We start from the raw sequence: 15,815 nt of genomic DNA, 5'->3' as shown, positions 1-15,815 counted from the left end.
GTCCTGTGTGAACCTGTGCAATTGGAAAATAGAAGTGGGCTTGACTGACCCTCCCCCATCCACCAGGGTTTCCCCCAGCACACAGATTTTGTGGCTTCTAATGCCACAGAAAATTCAGGGTACTTTGACAGATTCAGTTTTACTAACACTTGCTTAAGCCTGTTTGTAATTAGGTCTCCCCCCTACTTACTCCACACTCTCTTGTTCGGCTACCAACAAGGAGACTTGGGGGGTCAAGGCAAGAGTCAGACATAGAGCTTTGTTCAGACATACAAATCTGATGGTCAATAAACCGATTAGTCTAAAAGGCATCCTTGATGTGAGGATCAATGCCTTTAAGGTGGTAGGGGCTCTCCAACTGAAAAAGATTTATGATAGTGCAGAAAGATTGAAGGGAGGGCTGAAATGGTTTTATCTCACCAATGTACACACTTTATTTATTATCCTATTTGATGGAGCCTAAAATTATAGTTAGGAACCTGAGAGAAAGAATGGGGCCTCATAAAACCTCTTTTATAAGGCAGAGCAGGGACTTCTAGTGATCTAATTCCTTTTTTTTTTTTTTTTCCTGTCATGATACTGCCTTTAGTAAAATAAGGACACAAAGGCCAATATGTCAAATGTCCAAAATTGGACTGCAGAGACCTATAACTCAGAAAGGAGCCCTGCCCAGGGCATGGTAAACCCTAAACTCTGAGTCCAGCTCTCCACTGATTTGCTGTGCAGTTTTGGGAAGGTCGCTGTTCCCATCTCAGCTCCAGGTTCTTCATTTGACATGTAGAGTTGAATGCAAGTCTCTAATGTCCTTAAGGCATAGCATTCCCAAGTCCTAATTCTGTAACCTTCAGGCTTAGGTAGAAATCCATTCACAAGTGCCAGGCCTCCAGTGAGGGAGCTGAGTCTGAGTTCATGTGAGCAAAATCTGAGGGTTTTTTTGCATCCAGCCTAACAGCTTCTTTTACTTAAATGCAGAGTAATAAATCCTAAAATTTTGTGTTACCCAAGGTAGCCCAGGCTCCAGCCCCAGGGGAATTTCTAATCCTCAGTTGTATGGACAGGACCACCAAATCAGTTATAGAAAGTCCTCTGCAATGATTTTCTCATGAAAGTTTCACTGAAATACTCAGAGACTTAGAACACCAGCACTAGAATGGTCTGCTGATATTGTCAAGTCCAAATGAGGGTATTCCTTGAGAGAAGAATTGACCTGACTCACGGACAGAGCCCAGGCTGGGGGCCCAGGCAGTTTCTGCAGCCTCCTGAGCCAGATGGAGACCTTGAGAACCATTGTAGTTGGAGGAAGGAGCATTGAATCCTGAGTCCTGGGCGAGCAGTTGTGCTCCCTCAGCCATCTATTCCTCATCTCATCTGTGAAATGTTTGTGTTGGGCTTAATGATCTCTAAGGTCTCCTTTAGTTCTGCAATTCTACTTCTCCCTTCTCAAACTGTCCGGACAAATGAGCCGGGCCTTCTTCTGCAGCATTGTCTTTTTGCCAGCCAAGGGCATTTTGGCTGCTGATTTGTATTCTGAGTATGTGTGTATCTCATTTTGTAACATGAAGAAAGGGAAACATTCTCCGACAAAGTTATTCTTAGATGTGGAAACAAAATTCTCCTGTAGACTCTTGGAGCTTTTTTATTTTCCTCAGAGAGGGAACCTCAACACTTGCAAGATGATTGTCCTTGCCGCATAGAGGGGTAGTGCAGGCTTCCCCTGGGGATAAGAACTCCAGAGCACATTCTTGGGGAGCATAAGGGAAAGATGCCAGCATCATTGGCTTGTTAATTTTAAAGAATTATAAAGTCATGGTGTTTTGTTTTGTTTTTTTTAAAGATTTTATTTATTTATTTGACAGAGAGAGCGAGAGCAGGAACACAAGCAGGGGGAGTGGGAGAGGGAGAAGCAGGCTTCCCGCTGAGCAGGGAGCCCGATGTGGGACTTGATCCCAGGACCCTGGGATCATGACCTGAGCCGAAGGCAGACGCTTAACGACTGAGCCACCCAGGCGCCCAAAGTCATGGTGTTTTAAACCATACGGTTTTAGAATCGTAGGATCCTGGAGTCTGTGTTCCAGTTTGGATTGCACCATGGAAGTCATAGCTTAAGCTCTCTACTGTAGTCTTGCAGACCAGTCTCTGCTTGCACATCCCCAGGACAGGAAGCTTACTATTTCTCTACACAGTGAGAGAGAGAAAAGAGTAATTGCTCACTTTTATGAAGTGCTTTTAATGTGTCAGGAGCTATTCTAAGGGCTTTGCAATTATTAATGTGTTATCAGAGTAATCCTATGAAGTAGGTACTGTTGTTATCCCCATTTTACAGATGACGAGACTGCTGTAGTCTGTAGCTATTAAATAGCAGGGCTGGGGTTCAGACCCAGGCAGTCAGTCGGGCTCCAGACTACTCATAACAATTACACTGTGCTGTGTAACTTTCAGAGCAAGCTTCTTAGGATTCAGGGGTGTCCTGCCCTTCTGCATAGAAAAGAGATGCTCTCCACTCTAGCAGGACTCCTCATACCTTATTTTATTCCTCAAATCAGGAGTCAGCAAGCTTTCCCTAGAGAGGGCCAAATAGTAAGTTCTGTAGGTTTCTCGGGCCATATGGTCTCTGTCATAACTACCATTGTAGCAGGAAAGCAGCCATAGCTGATAAGTAAATGAATGGGCATGGCCATGTTACAGTAAAACGTTACTTCCCAAAATAAGCTACGATTACAAAAAAAATTAGAGTTTGTATGTTTTATTTATTTGTTTGTTTACTTTTTGTAATCTGTACACCCAGTGTGAGGCTCAAACCCACGACCCTGAGATCAAGAGTCACATGCTCTTCCAGCTGCGCCAGCCAGGCAGACCTCCCTGTAGTTTGTGTGCTTTAAATGTTAATAGCATGAATAAAAGTTTTGGTAACAAATAAATTTGGAAATAGTCTCCTGCATATCCCTGTCTTGGAGATTCATAGTTCATCCTGTCATTTAAAACTTCTCAGGGTCATGGAATAAAAAACAAACTATTCATCTCTATTCTACATTGCTGCTACTCTTTTTGTTTTTGTTTTTTTTAAATGATTACAATCCTTCAGAATTATATAGTCCATTGTACAGGTATGGGACATGCCCATTTTGAGAGCCCCCTTTGTTTTACAGATAAATTGTGCCCCCAAGGTGAAGGAGCTCTCAGATGGCTCCTTTCAGATGTCACAAACCTAGACTTCCTGTCTTCCCCTACAGTATCTGCTTCACCTGCTCTAACCACGTATCGTATTAGCACCACAGTCTAGAAACTTGGAGGAATCTGCTCCATACTTCTCTCTCAGCTGACTCGTACCTCCACGTCTAGTTTCCAGTTCTTCACAATGCTACCTTCTCATGCATGTGTTCTTTCCACACCATCCTCATTGCTACTTTTTTCCCAAGCATATTTGACCATAAAACCAGTTTCCCATGGAACAAACTGGTTCTGAAAGAGGGAAGAGTAAATGGCATGATTCCAGGGAATAGGACAGGACACCTTTTGGTGGTACCTTTTGTGACGATCAAATAGCAGCTCTCCTGTGCTACTGAATACCTCATCAGGGGCAGGGGGATGCCAAGTCAGTGCTGTGGACTGAGAAAGATTTGTGACCTTATGGCAGCTTGCTTTTACTTAGGGTTAAGGTAAAGAGACTCAGGATCTTTAGAAAAATGGGATTTTAGTTCAGGAAGAGATCTTCATTCTTAGCCTTCTGTTTTAACAGAATAGGAAACTAAGGCCCAGAGACTCGGCAGTAGTCACCGCAAATTGGAAGAAAGCCTGAACTGAAGCCTAGATCTGTTCTCTTCCAATAAAGCACCCCTCTCCACTCTGCCCCTCAGCCCCTTATTGCAGAATCAGCACCATGTTGCTGACAAAGTCCTTGGTGAGCATCCTGTAGGTAAAAGCTGAGTTGAGGCCTGGAGAAGCTCAGTCAGACTGAGCCGGAATGAGAAGCACAGGGAAGAAGTTCCAGCAACACCACATTGGAGAGCAGAAGCCAAGGTTTCCTGGCACTGGCACTTCAACTCAGAAAGAAGTTGTTTCTGAAAACACTTGCCCTTTCTGAGCCCTTTGTATAGAGTAAGAGAGTTGGGGGTCACTTGATGATCACTTGGTTTCCATAGAATCATTTCATTTTGTGTTCTAGAAAAACATAGTCTTGTTCCTGAGTGATTTATGTTTCAAGTTTTTCCTGCAGACATAGATTCTGACTCTATTTTCCAGAAGATTCAAAGGCAGCACAGTTTGATTGAATGGCTGATTGTGAACTCCCTGGGGCCGGGTTCCAGGCTGATGTGAATTTTTGTGAGCCCTGACTTCAGGCCTTTAGGCCACAGCAGTCCTTCCCTGAGCCCCAGGAGTGGAGGAGAGTCTGGCTTTGTGGAGCAGTTCTGCCGCATCTGAGGAGATGAGGGTCTCTGAATGGTGTTTTCTGTGGGCTTTTGGCCTTAAAATTTGTCGGGGGAACATGGTAGAGAGAAGCCCAAAAAGAGAGATACAAGGAGAAAAAGAGAGAGTCGGGGGGAAAACAGAAGAGAACCAGCAGCGGAAGACGCCCTGGGCCGCTGAGGGAGGAGACAGACAGCAGGAAGACGGAGCGCCGTAGCGAGCGAGCAGACACACGCGCCCGTCTCCCGGTACACAGAACCCCAGACTGTCCGAGCTGCAGGGTCCCTTAAGAGATCATCGGGTTCCAGCCTCTTATTTTATAGATCATACCCCTGAGAACCAGAGATAAAAGATGCCAGAATCACTTACGCAGCCTTGTGCACCAGGACTGAGGGAGCTGCCTCTGGGCCAGGGCTCTCTGGGTGGAGCCCTGTTCTCTGTCTGTTCTCATCTGTGTTTCCAGCCTGGAATCAGCCCTTCCTTGTCTGGGGAGTCGTGCCTGGGACCTGCTGCCTTCCAACAGTGCTGTTCTGTCAACTAATTGGAAGTCTCTCTTATTGCCTTGGTACAGGATATACTGCGGGGACACCATACAAGGTCCCACCGACCCAGAGTAATACTGCTCCGCCCCCCTACTCCCCTTCACCCAACCCCTATCAGACGGCCATGTATCCAATCAGAAGTGCCTACCCCCAGCAGAATCTGTATGCCCAGGTAGGTGCACGTGGAAGCCTGGGCCCACCTCTGCTGCAGGCAAAGGAGCCACCGCCCTAGGTGGGGTGGGGTTGGGTGAGAAAGAGAGGGAGGGCAAGTTCTGGCTCTGGCCAGTTGTCACTGTTGTATCATGGAAACAATAGCCCTGTGGTCCACACACTCCCTCACCCCATCTCAGCTCCTGGGAGGGTGACGCATGAAGTCATTTAGATTAACAGAGCCTAGAATTAGCAAGAGTCCCTGGAGATCATCTAGCTCAATTCCTTTTTATACAGGTGGGGAAGCTGAGACCCAGAGAGGAGAGTGACTTGTCCAAGGTCACACAGGGAGCTATTGGTTGAGTCAGGATGAGACCCAATGTGTCTAGGCTTCTCCCTAACCCCCACATCTACCCTTCCTTGATAAAGTCCTTGAGCTAAACGGAGGAGGTAAGGGCTCAGGCTCTGTTACCAGCTCACTGTGTGATCTTGGGTAAGTTATTCTCTCTCTCTGTGCCTTAGCGTCCCCATCTGGGCTCCTTCAGCTAGAGAATGTATGTACTCTGAGGGGATGGCTATGACAGGGACTGTATGAGGCTCCGGCATGCACATGGCACATTTTTCTGGGGTGACAATTCTATGTGAGGTTTAAGTAGTGAGGAGAACACTTTGATTTAAAAAACAGCTACACTGTAGGTTAGAATGTGAAACTTTTAAAAGATAAAACAATAGGCTTGAGATGGATTTTTCTTGTTTGTGGTAAGCTGCTTTGCACTATGTTCTCAGACCTCTGGGATTATAAACCCATATTCTGAGGCTCCTGTCAGTAGTTAGTATGGGCGTTTGAGAAGCTCTGGATTAAGATGATCCAGGGGCCTGTGTCTGTTCCCCACAAAGGTCAGCAGGCCTGTGGGCTGTGGCAGCGGGAAGCAACCATGCGATCTAGGCAGTGGGAAGTCACCTTAGACCTCTGTCTCCATCCTCACCTCTGCCTAAGAGAAATAGTAAGAGACATCTGAGGAAATGCTGTTCATTTGGGACAGTTTCCAGTAGGCAAGATGGCAGTACGACACTAACGTGACTGTCGCACTAGTGATGCTTCATGTGCATGCACACAGTGCTCTGGGTGCCTTTACATTTTAGGCACCTTGCAGAAGCACACTGCAATAAGATACAAACATTTTAAAATGTTAAAATCAGGGCTGTTACCCCATTAGATCATCATAGCAGCCCCAGGAGCAAGGCAGGATAGGGTTGGAGCCTTATTTTTCATGCCACAAGCTGAACCTGATACTGAACTGTCCACAGTCATGTAGTAAGACAGACGCAGAGTCCCCGCTGGGGCCCAGACCTTGAGTCCCTGGGTCCGTGCTCCTCTGAGCCCATCCCACAGGGTCTGGGAGGAACAGGCTCCCCTCCCTTCTCCTCTCTCCATATCCTACCCTGCGTCTCCAAGAGCCTGTATGACCTCAGCCTTTGTTCGCGCAGGGAGCCTACTACACACAGCCGGTGTACGCTGCCCAGCCCCACGTCATCCACCACACCACGGTTGTCCAGCCCAACAGCATCCCCTCTGCCATCTACCCGGCGCCCGTTGCTGCCCCCAGGACCAATGGGGTGGCCATGGGCATGGTGGCCGGCACCACCATGGCAATGTCAGCAGGTGAGGGCAGCATCTGTGTCAGTGTCTGTCCCCCTTCTCCAGAAACTCATGACCGGCTGGAGAATACCGTCGTGGAATCGAGTGTAGCATAGCATGAGAAAATCTGTGCTGGGCGGTTCTGGGAACCCTGTCCACAGGCATGAGGACGATTTCACCAAGAAGGACATATTGAGCTAGGTCTTAAAGGGGGAACAGAAGCTAACCAGAGGGATGAAAGAGGGAAGAGCAGTCCAGGTGGAAAGAACATGAGCATGGCACGTTCACAGAATGGAAATGGTCCAAGACCCTTAGAAAATAGGGGCATGGAGCTGGAAGGGTGGCTGGAGCAGTCAGCAAGGCTAAAGTGGAGAGGTCCAAATACCTTTAGGTAACGGGGAACTAGCAAAGGGGTTTAAGCAGAGGAGAGATGCGTTCGGTTTAAACATTCTCTGGCTGCAGGGCAGAGGCATGGTTAGACGGGAGAGGCTGGAAGCAGATAGATCAGTGGGGAGGCTGTAGTTTAGAGGAGGGACGATGGTACTAGGACTCTGGATCTCGGAAGGAGGGTGTGAGGCAATGTTATTTAGCAGGCAGGAGCTCCAGACCCTGTCCAGTACTTAATTTTAAGGCATGGAGGACCCCTTCTCCATTTCTGGCTTATTCTAAAAATCACACCAAAGCCCTGTCCATCTGGAATCTTGAGGATTGGAGTGGAGACACCACAGGAATAGCAGGGAAGGGAAGTCTCTGGATGCGCTGACATTCAAAAGAAGAGCATGAGATGGCAAGAGGGCTACGAATAACCTTTAGAAGACCCAGCTTTTACAGAATCTTTTGAGGGAAGAGAGTACAAGGGGTCTAGTGGGTGGGAGGCAGGAGTTGGGATTTTATTCTGCCCCTAATGTAAGGGGTTGTCGAGGCCTCATTCCCCAGGTCAGGTCAGTAAGCTCTCGGTGATCTGCTTGGTGGCAGCCTTGTTCTGGTCCTGGGGACCAGTTACTGATGGATCAGAGCCTTGCCTTTAGGAACAGCCAGGCTAGGGATAAGTACAACCATATAGACCAACAGTTTCCACTTGGTAGAATAGGAGGAGCATACAAAGAAGAGTAAAAGGAGGCCACTGAAGATGAGTGAGTGACTCTGTCCTGGAGCATCAGCAAAACTTTCCCTAAGGAGATGAAGCCTGGCAAGGTGGGAGGGGCAGGCAGTTCACGAGCAGGTGGGGAGGTGGGGGTCCCAGGTTGAGGAGCAGCTGTGTGAAAGGCCATGGCTTCATCCTCTTCATCCCAGTGCCCTGGGACGGCCTCATTGGGTTTACTCTTCTCTCTGGATGCTCAGGTACCCTGCTGACTGCACCCCAGCACACCGCGATCGGGGCACACCCTGTCTCCATGCCAACATACAGGGCCCAAGGGACCCCCGCGTACAGCTATGTCCCCCCGCACTGGTAAAGCCTGCAGCCCATCCAAGTGAGTGGGGCCCGGGCTGGGAGAGGTAGGACGCTGGCCGGATACCAGGACTGCCCCTAGCAAAGCCCCGGCCTGGTCTGCAGCACAGGTATCTGCAGGGCCGGTGACCGTCACCAGCTGCTTTCCTGCTCCGAGTTCAGTGATAGCACTCTTAAGGACAGCTGTGACTTTACATATATTCTACGTACTTTACATGTGTTATCTCATAATCCTTATTATGGTAGCTCTGTGAAATGAGGATTATTAGCTCTATTTTACAGATAAATACAAAGTTCAACATCACTTAACCAGTAGGACTCCAGTCCTCTAGTACTGAATTCTGTGCTCTTCACCTCCAATCTTCAGCCTTCCTTTAACTCTGGGCCTCATTCTTCAAATGAAGTCTTACCTTAATCAGATGGAGACTTCGGGCCACTGCCCCCCCCGCAGCTCCCAAGGCAGAGCCAGTGAACCACAGGGCTCCAGGGATGTCACTGTTGAATTCTCTGCCTTCCCTTCTGATCTCCCCTGACCTCCACCTCCTCCAGGAGCTCTTGGCACTGGACGGGAGGCAGGCAGCTCCACCAGGAAGGCCCAGAGGGCTCCTTGTAGGGCTCGCACAGGGAGGGGAGGGGAGGGGATCTGGTGGCTTCCTGATATGGCCTCAGGAATATCATTGTCACTAATGACTCTCCCCTTCCTTCCTCAGGTCTGGAGTCACACATTGTATGCAACTACTCAAGTCTTACACAGGTGCTGGAGCAGTCCCCTATCAGCACCACCTCTGTTTGCAAGAAGAGACAACGGAAGTGCAAGGGTCACTTTATGCATCTTTAACGGTTTTGGTTTTTATTTTTGGTTTTTGTAAAAGCTGCTTTTTCTAATCTCCTGCCTCTCCCCACTGTCCCCTTCTTAGCCGCTACCCTTCCAGCTCTGTCCCCTCCTTCTGACCAGGCACATCCTCTCTGCTCTTCGTCTCTCCTTCCCCAAGCATCTGGTCCCTGGGGACCCCAGTCTAGTGGCAGGCAGAGAGGGGGGTTTATTGCAATGGTTCAGCTGAAGATGTGATTTCCTTTGAAGAGCATAACACATGTGGCCCTCGGGTCCAGGGTAGAAACTCAGAGCTGTCGAGCAAGTTACATCTCTGGGGGATTGTTTCTTTATTTTTCCTAAGCAAGATTGGTTGGGGACATGACCATGTCCTGACACAAGGGAAAGTCTTCTGAGAACCATCGCAACAGACCAAGAACAGAACCACCTGATTAGGTAGGAGTGTTCATAGCAGCTTAATACCCCGGGTGAGAACCTGCGAAAACCAGATTCTTTCCTTGGGAGAACTTGAGGGAGGGTGGGAAGGAGGGAGGGCACTGTGGGAAAGAAGAGGGGAGAGAGGTGCTTGCCTGCTGGCTTTGGTTTGTAAGGTCTCTGGCCAAATTGTCTGGGCCTGGACCCTCTGATTTGCACAGTGTTGTTAACTGACCTGGCACTTCCTCAAAAGGTAATTTTGACCTCAGACCTGCCAAGCAGCTGCAGGGTGATGGTATCCCAGCCTCCCAAAGCCTTGGAAGGCCAGGTGCCCTATGTAATCCAGACCTTGGCCCCTGAGCCCAGTGGACCCACTCTCATAAGATGCTTCCTCTTGATTAGAGTGGGAACCTATGGCATTTCTCTCCCTTCCCTCTGCCTTTCCCAGTGCCAGGGCTCACCAGTCTGTCCATGGGGCTCTTGGTTACCTTGTGCCATTCACGGCCAAAGTGAAGGAACCACATTCCAGGTGGGTGCTGGCAGCTCTGAAGGTCAGGATAGTGAAGGAAAAGCAATAGCAATAAACATTTCATAGACTCATGGAACTGAAGGGACCTTAGCAATCATCTCATCCATTCCCCTGTTTGATTGATGAGGAAGCTGAGGCCCAGAGAAGACAAAAGGACTTCCCTAGATCTAGCAGTAAATTAGCATTAAATGCAGCCTTCCTACCTAAGGGCATGTTATCCACAAAAATTTACCTAGGGTTGGATTAGCTTGGTTTTGTAAAAATTAAGTCAGCAGCACCCACACCTGGTGAACTCTGGAACAGTCTCTGGGCTTTGGTTTCTGCTCTTTTCCTCCATGGATTCCAAAGGAGGGGTTTGAAGACTGGGCAGAGGTCACATGGGGGCAGATGGCAGGAACAGAAATTGCAAATGAGGAAATAGCATTTGGAAATTCTGTGAAGACATCTGGAACTTTCATTTTATACCGGACTCCAGCCCTAGAAGGAGCAAGTGGGCTGGCTGAAAAGGAGAATCTATGCTTTTAGGACAGTAGCCCCTCATCCTGAGAAGAGAGGAGGACAAGGATGAGGCCCAGGAGACAGGGGCTCTCATGGGAGAAGAGGAACCCCTGAGTCAGGAACCGTGGCTAGTCTCAGCCAGGAGCCCACTGTCCCAGCACTGTCCCCTGCACCCAGCTTCTGGCTGGGCCAGCAGCCCCTCTAGGGGTAAGGGGTGCAGGAACATTTTACTGTACAAAATGGGATCATCGATAACATTTGGGACTTTTAAATAACCCTTTTGATTTTAAATTCACGCATACTTGGATACACCCCTACCCCTACCTCCCATGTCTCCCTTAAAGGAGGAAAAAATCAGGAAACTTGAGCCAGAAGGACCTCAGAGGCTGTCTGGCCATTCCCAGGAGGGCAGAGCCCATCAGCGTCCAACTGAGAGCCAGGAGTTGGGGGACCCACCTTCTTGGCCTTCCGGGGAACTGCAGGACCAGTAAGGAGAACCCTAACTATTCTAAATGGTCTGTTCTAGGGTGCTGATGGGGTTTCTTTTTAAAACAACAGTTTTCCAGTGTTAATCCATTTTTTGCAAATACCTCCTCCTACTCTCTGGTTTTGTAAGGGTGGGTGAAGGTTGTTCTAGATTATGTCATACGTGTTTGGAAAATGCCAAAATAATACTAATGATAATAGGAAACCTTTGCATTTGTCAGGTGCTCCATAGATTCGAGCGCTTCCCAGTCTTTAATTTACTGGCCCTGAGAGAGAGGCAGGGTCAGAGTTCTTGCACCCATCGAACAAATGAGGAAACTGGTTCTAGAAGGAAAGGGAACTTGCCAATGTGAGCGGAATGCTAGTATCTTAATAGGCTTCTCTGAACCTTGCTGCCTCTAGGGGCTGGGTAGAACCACAGAGAGGAGGGGAAAAGGAGGAGACCTAGGAATGACCTTGTTACTTTTGTTCTTTCTATACCAGTAAGTAAAAACTAACATCTAGTACCTCACAGTTCACAAAGCAGTTTCACATCCACTCATCTGGCTTAACCCTGTGAAATAGAGTATTCCTCCCATTTGATCCATGGGGACACGGTGACTTGGGAAGGCAAAGGGACTTGCTCATCAGCGGCAAAGTCACCTGAATCCCAGTTTGTCCACTTTCCTTCCAGTCTGACTCCACACACAGGCTTGTGGACTGAAGCTTCTATGCTCTGCACCCCCTCTTTGCCCTAGTATGTAATTCCAGATCAAAGGCCCCAAGGCAAAAACAAGGTGCAGAAAGGTTATGGTCTGGAAGAGCCCAAGTCCAGCACCCCTTTTTCAGGATACGTGGTGGAGCCCCAGTTCTTCTGGCCTCCCCCTTTTGCTTTGACGGAGGTCCACAAGCCTAGCCAAGCTTGGGGAGTCATCGCAAAGGGAACAAGTCCAGGAGAGCAGGGGCAGTAGTGTGCCTTGGGCAGAAGGAACATTCCCAGTAGATCATAGGCGTCTCCTGGGCGGCATCCAAAGATCCTGGATGGCCCAGTGGTAAAGCTGGACAGAAGGTCAGCTGGAAGGGCCCGGTCACTGTAGGAGGGCCAGCAAGCCAGAGGACGAGGGGTGTGCCCACAGGACATCGTCAGCCACAAAGCTGGCACCAGCGTGCAAACGCCTGTCCACTCCACTGCTTCCCCCCCCACACACCCCAGTACCACAAGCTTGGTGGCCAGGGTTAGGGGCACAGGTGGTTCCAGACAATAGCCCTCTTGGCTTCCCCAGCTTCTCCTTGACTCCCTTTCCTCAGTAGCCTAGGGCCCAGGAATCTGGTTCTGGAGTGCCCCCAAGTGGTCAAAACATAACCTTTTTGCCAGTTTTTGAAAAAACATCTTTTCCTGAGATACGACAATTGCTACAGCCCCTCTCTTGGCAGTAACCCCAAAGTGTACATCCCCTTAGCTAAATACTGAACAAGGCCACCTACACCTACCCACAGTTTTTTTAATGTACAAAGTACTTTGACACTGATTGCCAAATTCTCACTTTATAGATGGAAAAAACTAAGTCCCTCAAAGGCTTAGGAGACTTGGGGCACCTGGCTGGCTTGGTCGGTAAAGCATATGACTCTTGATCTCGGGGTCATGAGTTCAAGCCCTATGTTGGGCCTAGAGCTTACTTTTAAAAAAAAAAAAAAAAGGCTTAAGAGACTTGACAAAAGTCATACAGTTAAGAGAAAGAGCCCAGATGTGAACTCTTCAAATCCTCTGCTCTTTCAGTTGGCATCTGTCACCTGCTGGGTCTCCAGTGGCAGGCATGAAGAAGGGGTGAGCTATCTGTCTGCCCCAAACAGAGGAAGACTCCCAAGAGACTGGGTAGCTCAGTCCTCCCAGCTGAGATTTTTATAATGGGTGGGCCCTGGGGACCCTGGCAGCACCAGGAGGATGAGAATTGGCAACAAAAGACCTAACTTGAACAAAACACTTTGGGGTCGTGATGCCTAGGACTGAAGCCACATTCAAGGGCAGCCCCAGGTATCTGCCCATTGAAAGACCCATGGCCCTGGAAAGCCTGCCCACTGTCTGCACCCAGTGAGTCGGCACTCCCAGGGGACCTGGTGTAGCCCTGAATGGCCAAAAGCACATCTGACTTCGATGCCTGGGCTTGCTTTTCCCATGGATAAGAACCAGGACCAAAGAGTTCTTGCTGTATCCCAGCTCTTACCCCTGGCCACCCAAATTGTTCCAAGTTTGAGGTTTACTATCCCAGAGAGCTAGGGGGGCTCCTTTGGAGGGTTTGTTTTGTTCTGAGTGGCATTCAGAAATGAATCAATCACATGGAGCATAAAAATAGGGCAGGCCCCTTGGTCGCCAAGCCTGGAGCCCTGCATATCAGAATTCTTGTCTCTGCTCCATGGCCAGAGAAGGAAGGCCTGGAGGGCATGGTTCTTGGTCTTTGTGTGGTCTTAGTTATAGCACTCTGGCTGGATTAATCACTTAGATGTCACTGTGGCATTCCTCCGTTGCAGTTGAGTGAAGACACATGGAAGCTCTGCTTGTCTATCCTGTATTCTACCACATCGCTACAGTATGCGGTCCCATCTGCTTGCTGAGCTTCAGAGAGGGGCAGGTCAGGCAGCGGAGCAGAGCGGGCAGGTAGGAGATGGGCTCCCAGCAGGTGCATAGCCCCAGGGGAAGCCAGGCCCCACCCAATAGCAGGATCACAGCAGAGGAAACCTAGCCAGGCTAACCATCGAATTCCATACCTGAGCCTCTGAGATCAGGCTCCCATGGGCATGCCAGGTTGACTACAGTCCTTTACCTGTGTTCCCCTCACCTAGAAAACTTGTTTCTGAAGTTACGTATTACATGGTTCCAGGGCCCAGCCTTCAAAATTCCTGCCTGGCAGGCCAGCTTCAACATTCCATAGCCAACCTTGCCTGAGCCAGACTTGGGCCCCATTCCCTCAGTTTCTCCAATGGTGGTTTTCTATCTTGCATGCTGTTGAGTCCAGCCCAGTGGCCAACTGAGGAACACAGGGGTTGGGACTGGCTGCCACAAAGCCAGAAAGGGAAACTAGAGCTCTTGTTTCCCGCAGCTGCATCCATAGCCCCTGGGCATTCATGTTGCGGTGGTGGGGCCCTGTATCCATCCCAGCTCCCAGTAAAGTGGGTACTCTCTTTCCTGAAGAGAACAGATATTAACAGCTTTGCAGATAAGTACCAGCCCATAGGAGTCAGATGGGTGAAATCCTCTTTGGGCCAGACCCCAGCAAGACCAGCAGCTCCAGGCTCTAGCCTTCCTCCTTATGCCTGTGAGTCAGGAAAAGAGTGGGAATGCCCACAGACCACCTTCTCGGGTCAGCCAGATCATGTGGATCTGTGAGGAGACTCCAGCTCCTCCTTACCCAAGGGGAGGTAAGGCCAGGCCTCTAGCAACTTGGAAGTTGTCTATAATGACCTTTAAAAGCCCAAGGGTCTGTCCCCATCTCCTGACTAAAAGGCATTGCATCCCTATTTCATATCACATGACAGAGGAACCTTCTTGTGGCATGTAACATCCCTGTAAGAGCATTGTACATGATTTTGTATTTTTTAATTAATTTTAATCTACAGGTTGGAATCTAATTTTTAAATTTTATTGGAACTCACATTTTAAAAAAGAAAAACATTTAAAATAATAATAATAAACCTTTGACCGGTGTCTTCCAAGTAGTTTGATCAAAGAACTTAGAAGTGTTTTCAAAACACAGCCTGGAGTGTAAAGATTGGAAAGTCCCATGGCCTCGCCTTGTGTGTATGAAGTGTAAATCTGGTTTTGTTTTGTTGTTTTGGATTCTTTTGGGTTTTTATTTCATTTTATTTTGAAGATCAGATAGTGATCACTCTGAAAGATTGAAGCCAAGAATTTGTAACTATGATATTTACTGTAAGCTGTAGAACATTCAATAACTATTAAAAAAAAGTTTCCAAAAACTTTTTTGGAAAAGTCCGGGGTGACCAGACTGGTGGTTCTTGGGGCAGGGAGACACAGACCACCGCTTAGGCCAGTGAATCCCCTGGGTTTCTTCCCAAGCTCATTCTGAACTTGTTTTCACCAGTCAGGTAGCGCCTATGGTGCATCTCCCCGCAGGCGTAGCAGGGCTTCCCTGGGATTCAGCTGAGGGGCCTGGGAAGTGGCCATCAGCACCTGGACTAAGGTGGGTGATACAGGAGCCCTCGGGGGCCACGAATGATGAGGGCTGCCGTCTGCCGAGGGTCTACCATGGGGCCAGCACTGTGCTTTATGTTGGGTAACTCTCCTAATCCTCACAGCCCAATGGGAGGTGAGCCGGTCGAGAGGGGGCAGCCGGAGAGTAAGTACTTTGGCCAAGGTCACAGAGCTTGGAGCTCAAGGTTCAGAGGTGGAGCTCACACTTAGTCTAGCTCCACAGCCCAGGCACCGAGTCCCACATTCTGCCCACCCTGGAGGAGGCAGTGTGTGTGTTTATTAGTTAAAGGGTGAATTTGTCAGGTGGGAAACCAAGGGAAGAGCTTACAGGTTTGTAGTCACAGAATGACAGTCAAGGGAAGCCAGGTGGTCTCTATCCAAGTAGTCACATGCTGTCAGTTTCTATCCTGAATCTCTTCCTCCTCTCCCCTCTGCGCAAAGCAACTGCCCTAGTCCAGGCCCATGCTTTCCCTGGTCATTGTGGCCACCATGCTCTCCCAGCCTCTAAGTGTTCAACCTCCTCAACTGGAGAGAAGATGGAGGCCCCACTGACCTGGCCCACACTAGAGCTGTAATTACAATTCAGGACTCCTAAACTCTCCCTTTCTGCCACCCCGTGCCCTGTGCCTTTGCAGCGTGCCCCCCAGTTCCCCCTCCTGTCCTCACCTACCAGGGAACTCATTCT

The 15,815-nt window shown here is 49.0% G+C and overlaps 1 protein-coding gene across 3 annotated transcripts in view; it reads left to right on the top strand.

Annotated features, from left to right (window-relative positions):
* FAM168A (family with sequence similarity 168 member A) overlaps nt 1-14,911 on the top strand; it is a 164,368-nt gene extending 149,457 nt beyond the window's left edge. For all 3 annotated transcript variants that reach the window (XM_031024980.2, XM_006730443.3, XM_081798799.1), the window contains 4 exons: nt 4,976-5,118; nt 6,585-6,759; nt 8,077-8,207; nt 8,896-14,911. In XM_031024980.2, the coding sequence (XP_030880840.1) occupies nt 4,976-5,118; nt 6,585-6,759; nt 8,077-8,189 (431 nt within the window). In that variant the 3' untranslated portion in view covers nt 8,190-8,207; nt 8,896-14,911. The remainder of the gene's footprint in view (nt 1-4,975; nt 5,119-6,584; nt 6,760-8,076; nt 8,208-8,895) is intronic.
* Nucleotides 14,912-15,815: the final 904 nt, after the last annotated feature.

The sequence above is a fragment of the Leptonychotes weddellii genome, chromosome 11 (genome assembly GCF_054177405.1).
Source record: "Leptonychotes weddellii isolate Sample4059 chromosome 11, ASM5417740v2, whole genome shotgun sequence".
In the NCBI taxonomy this organism is placed as follows: domain Eukaryota; kingdom Metazoa; phylum Chordata; class Mammalia; order Carnivora; family Phocidae; genus Leptonychotes; species Leptonychotes weddellii.
This window is presented reverse-complemented; position numbering and strand designations above follow the sequence as displayed.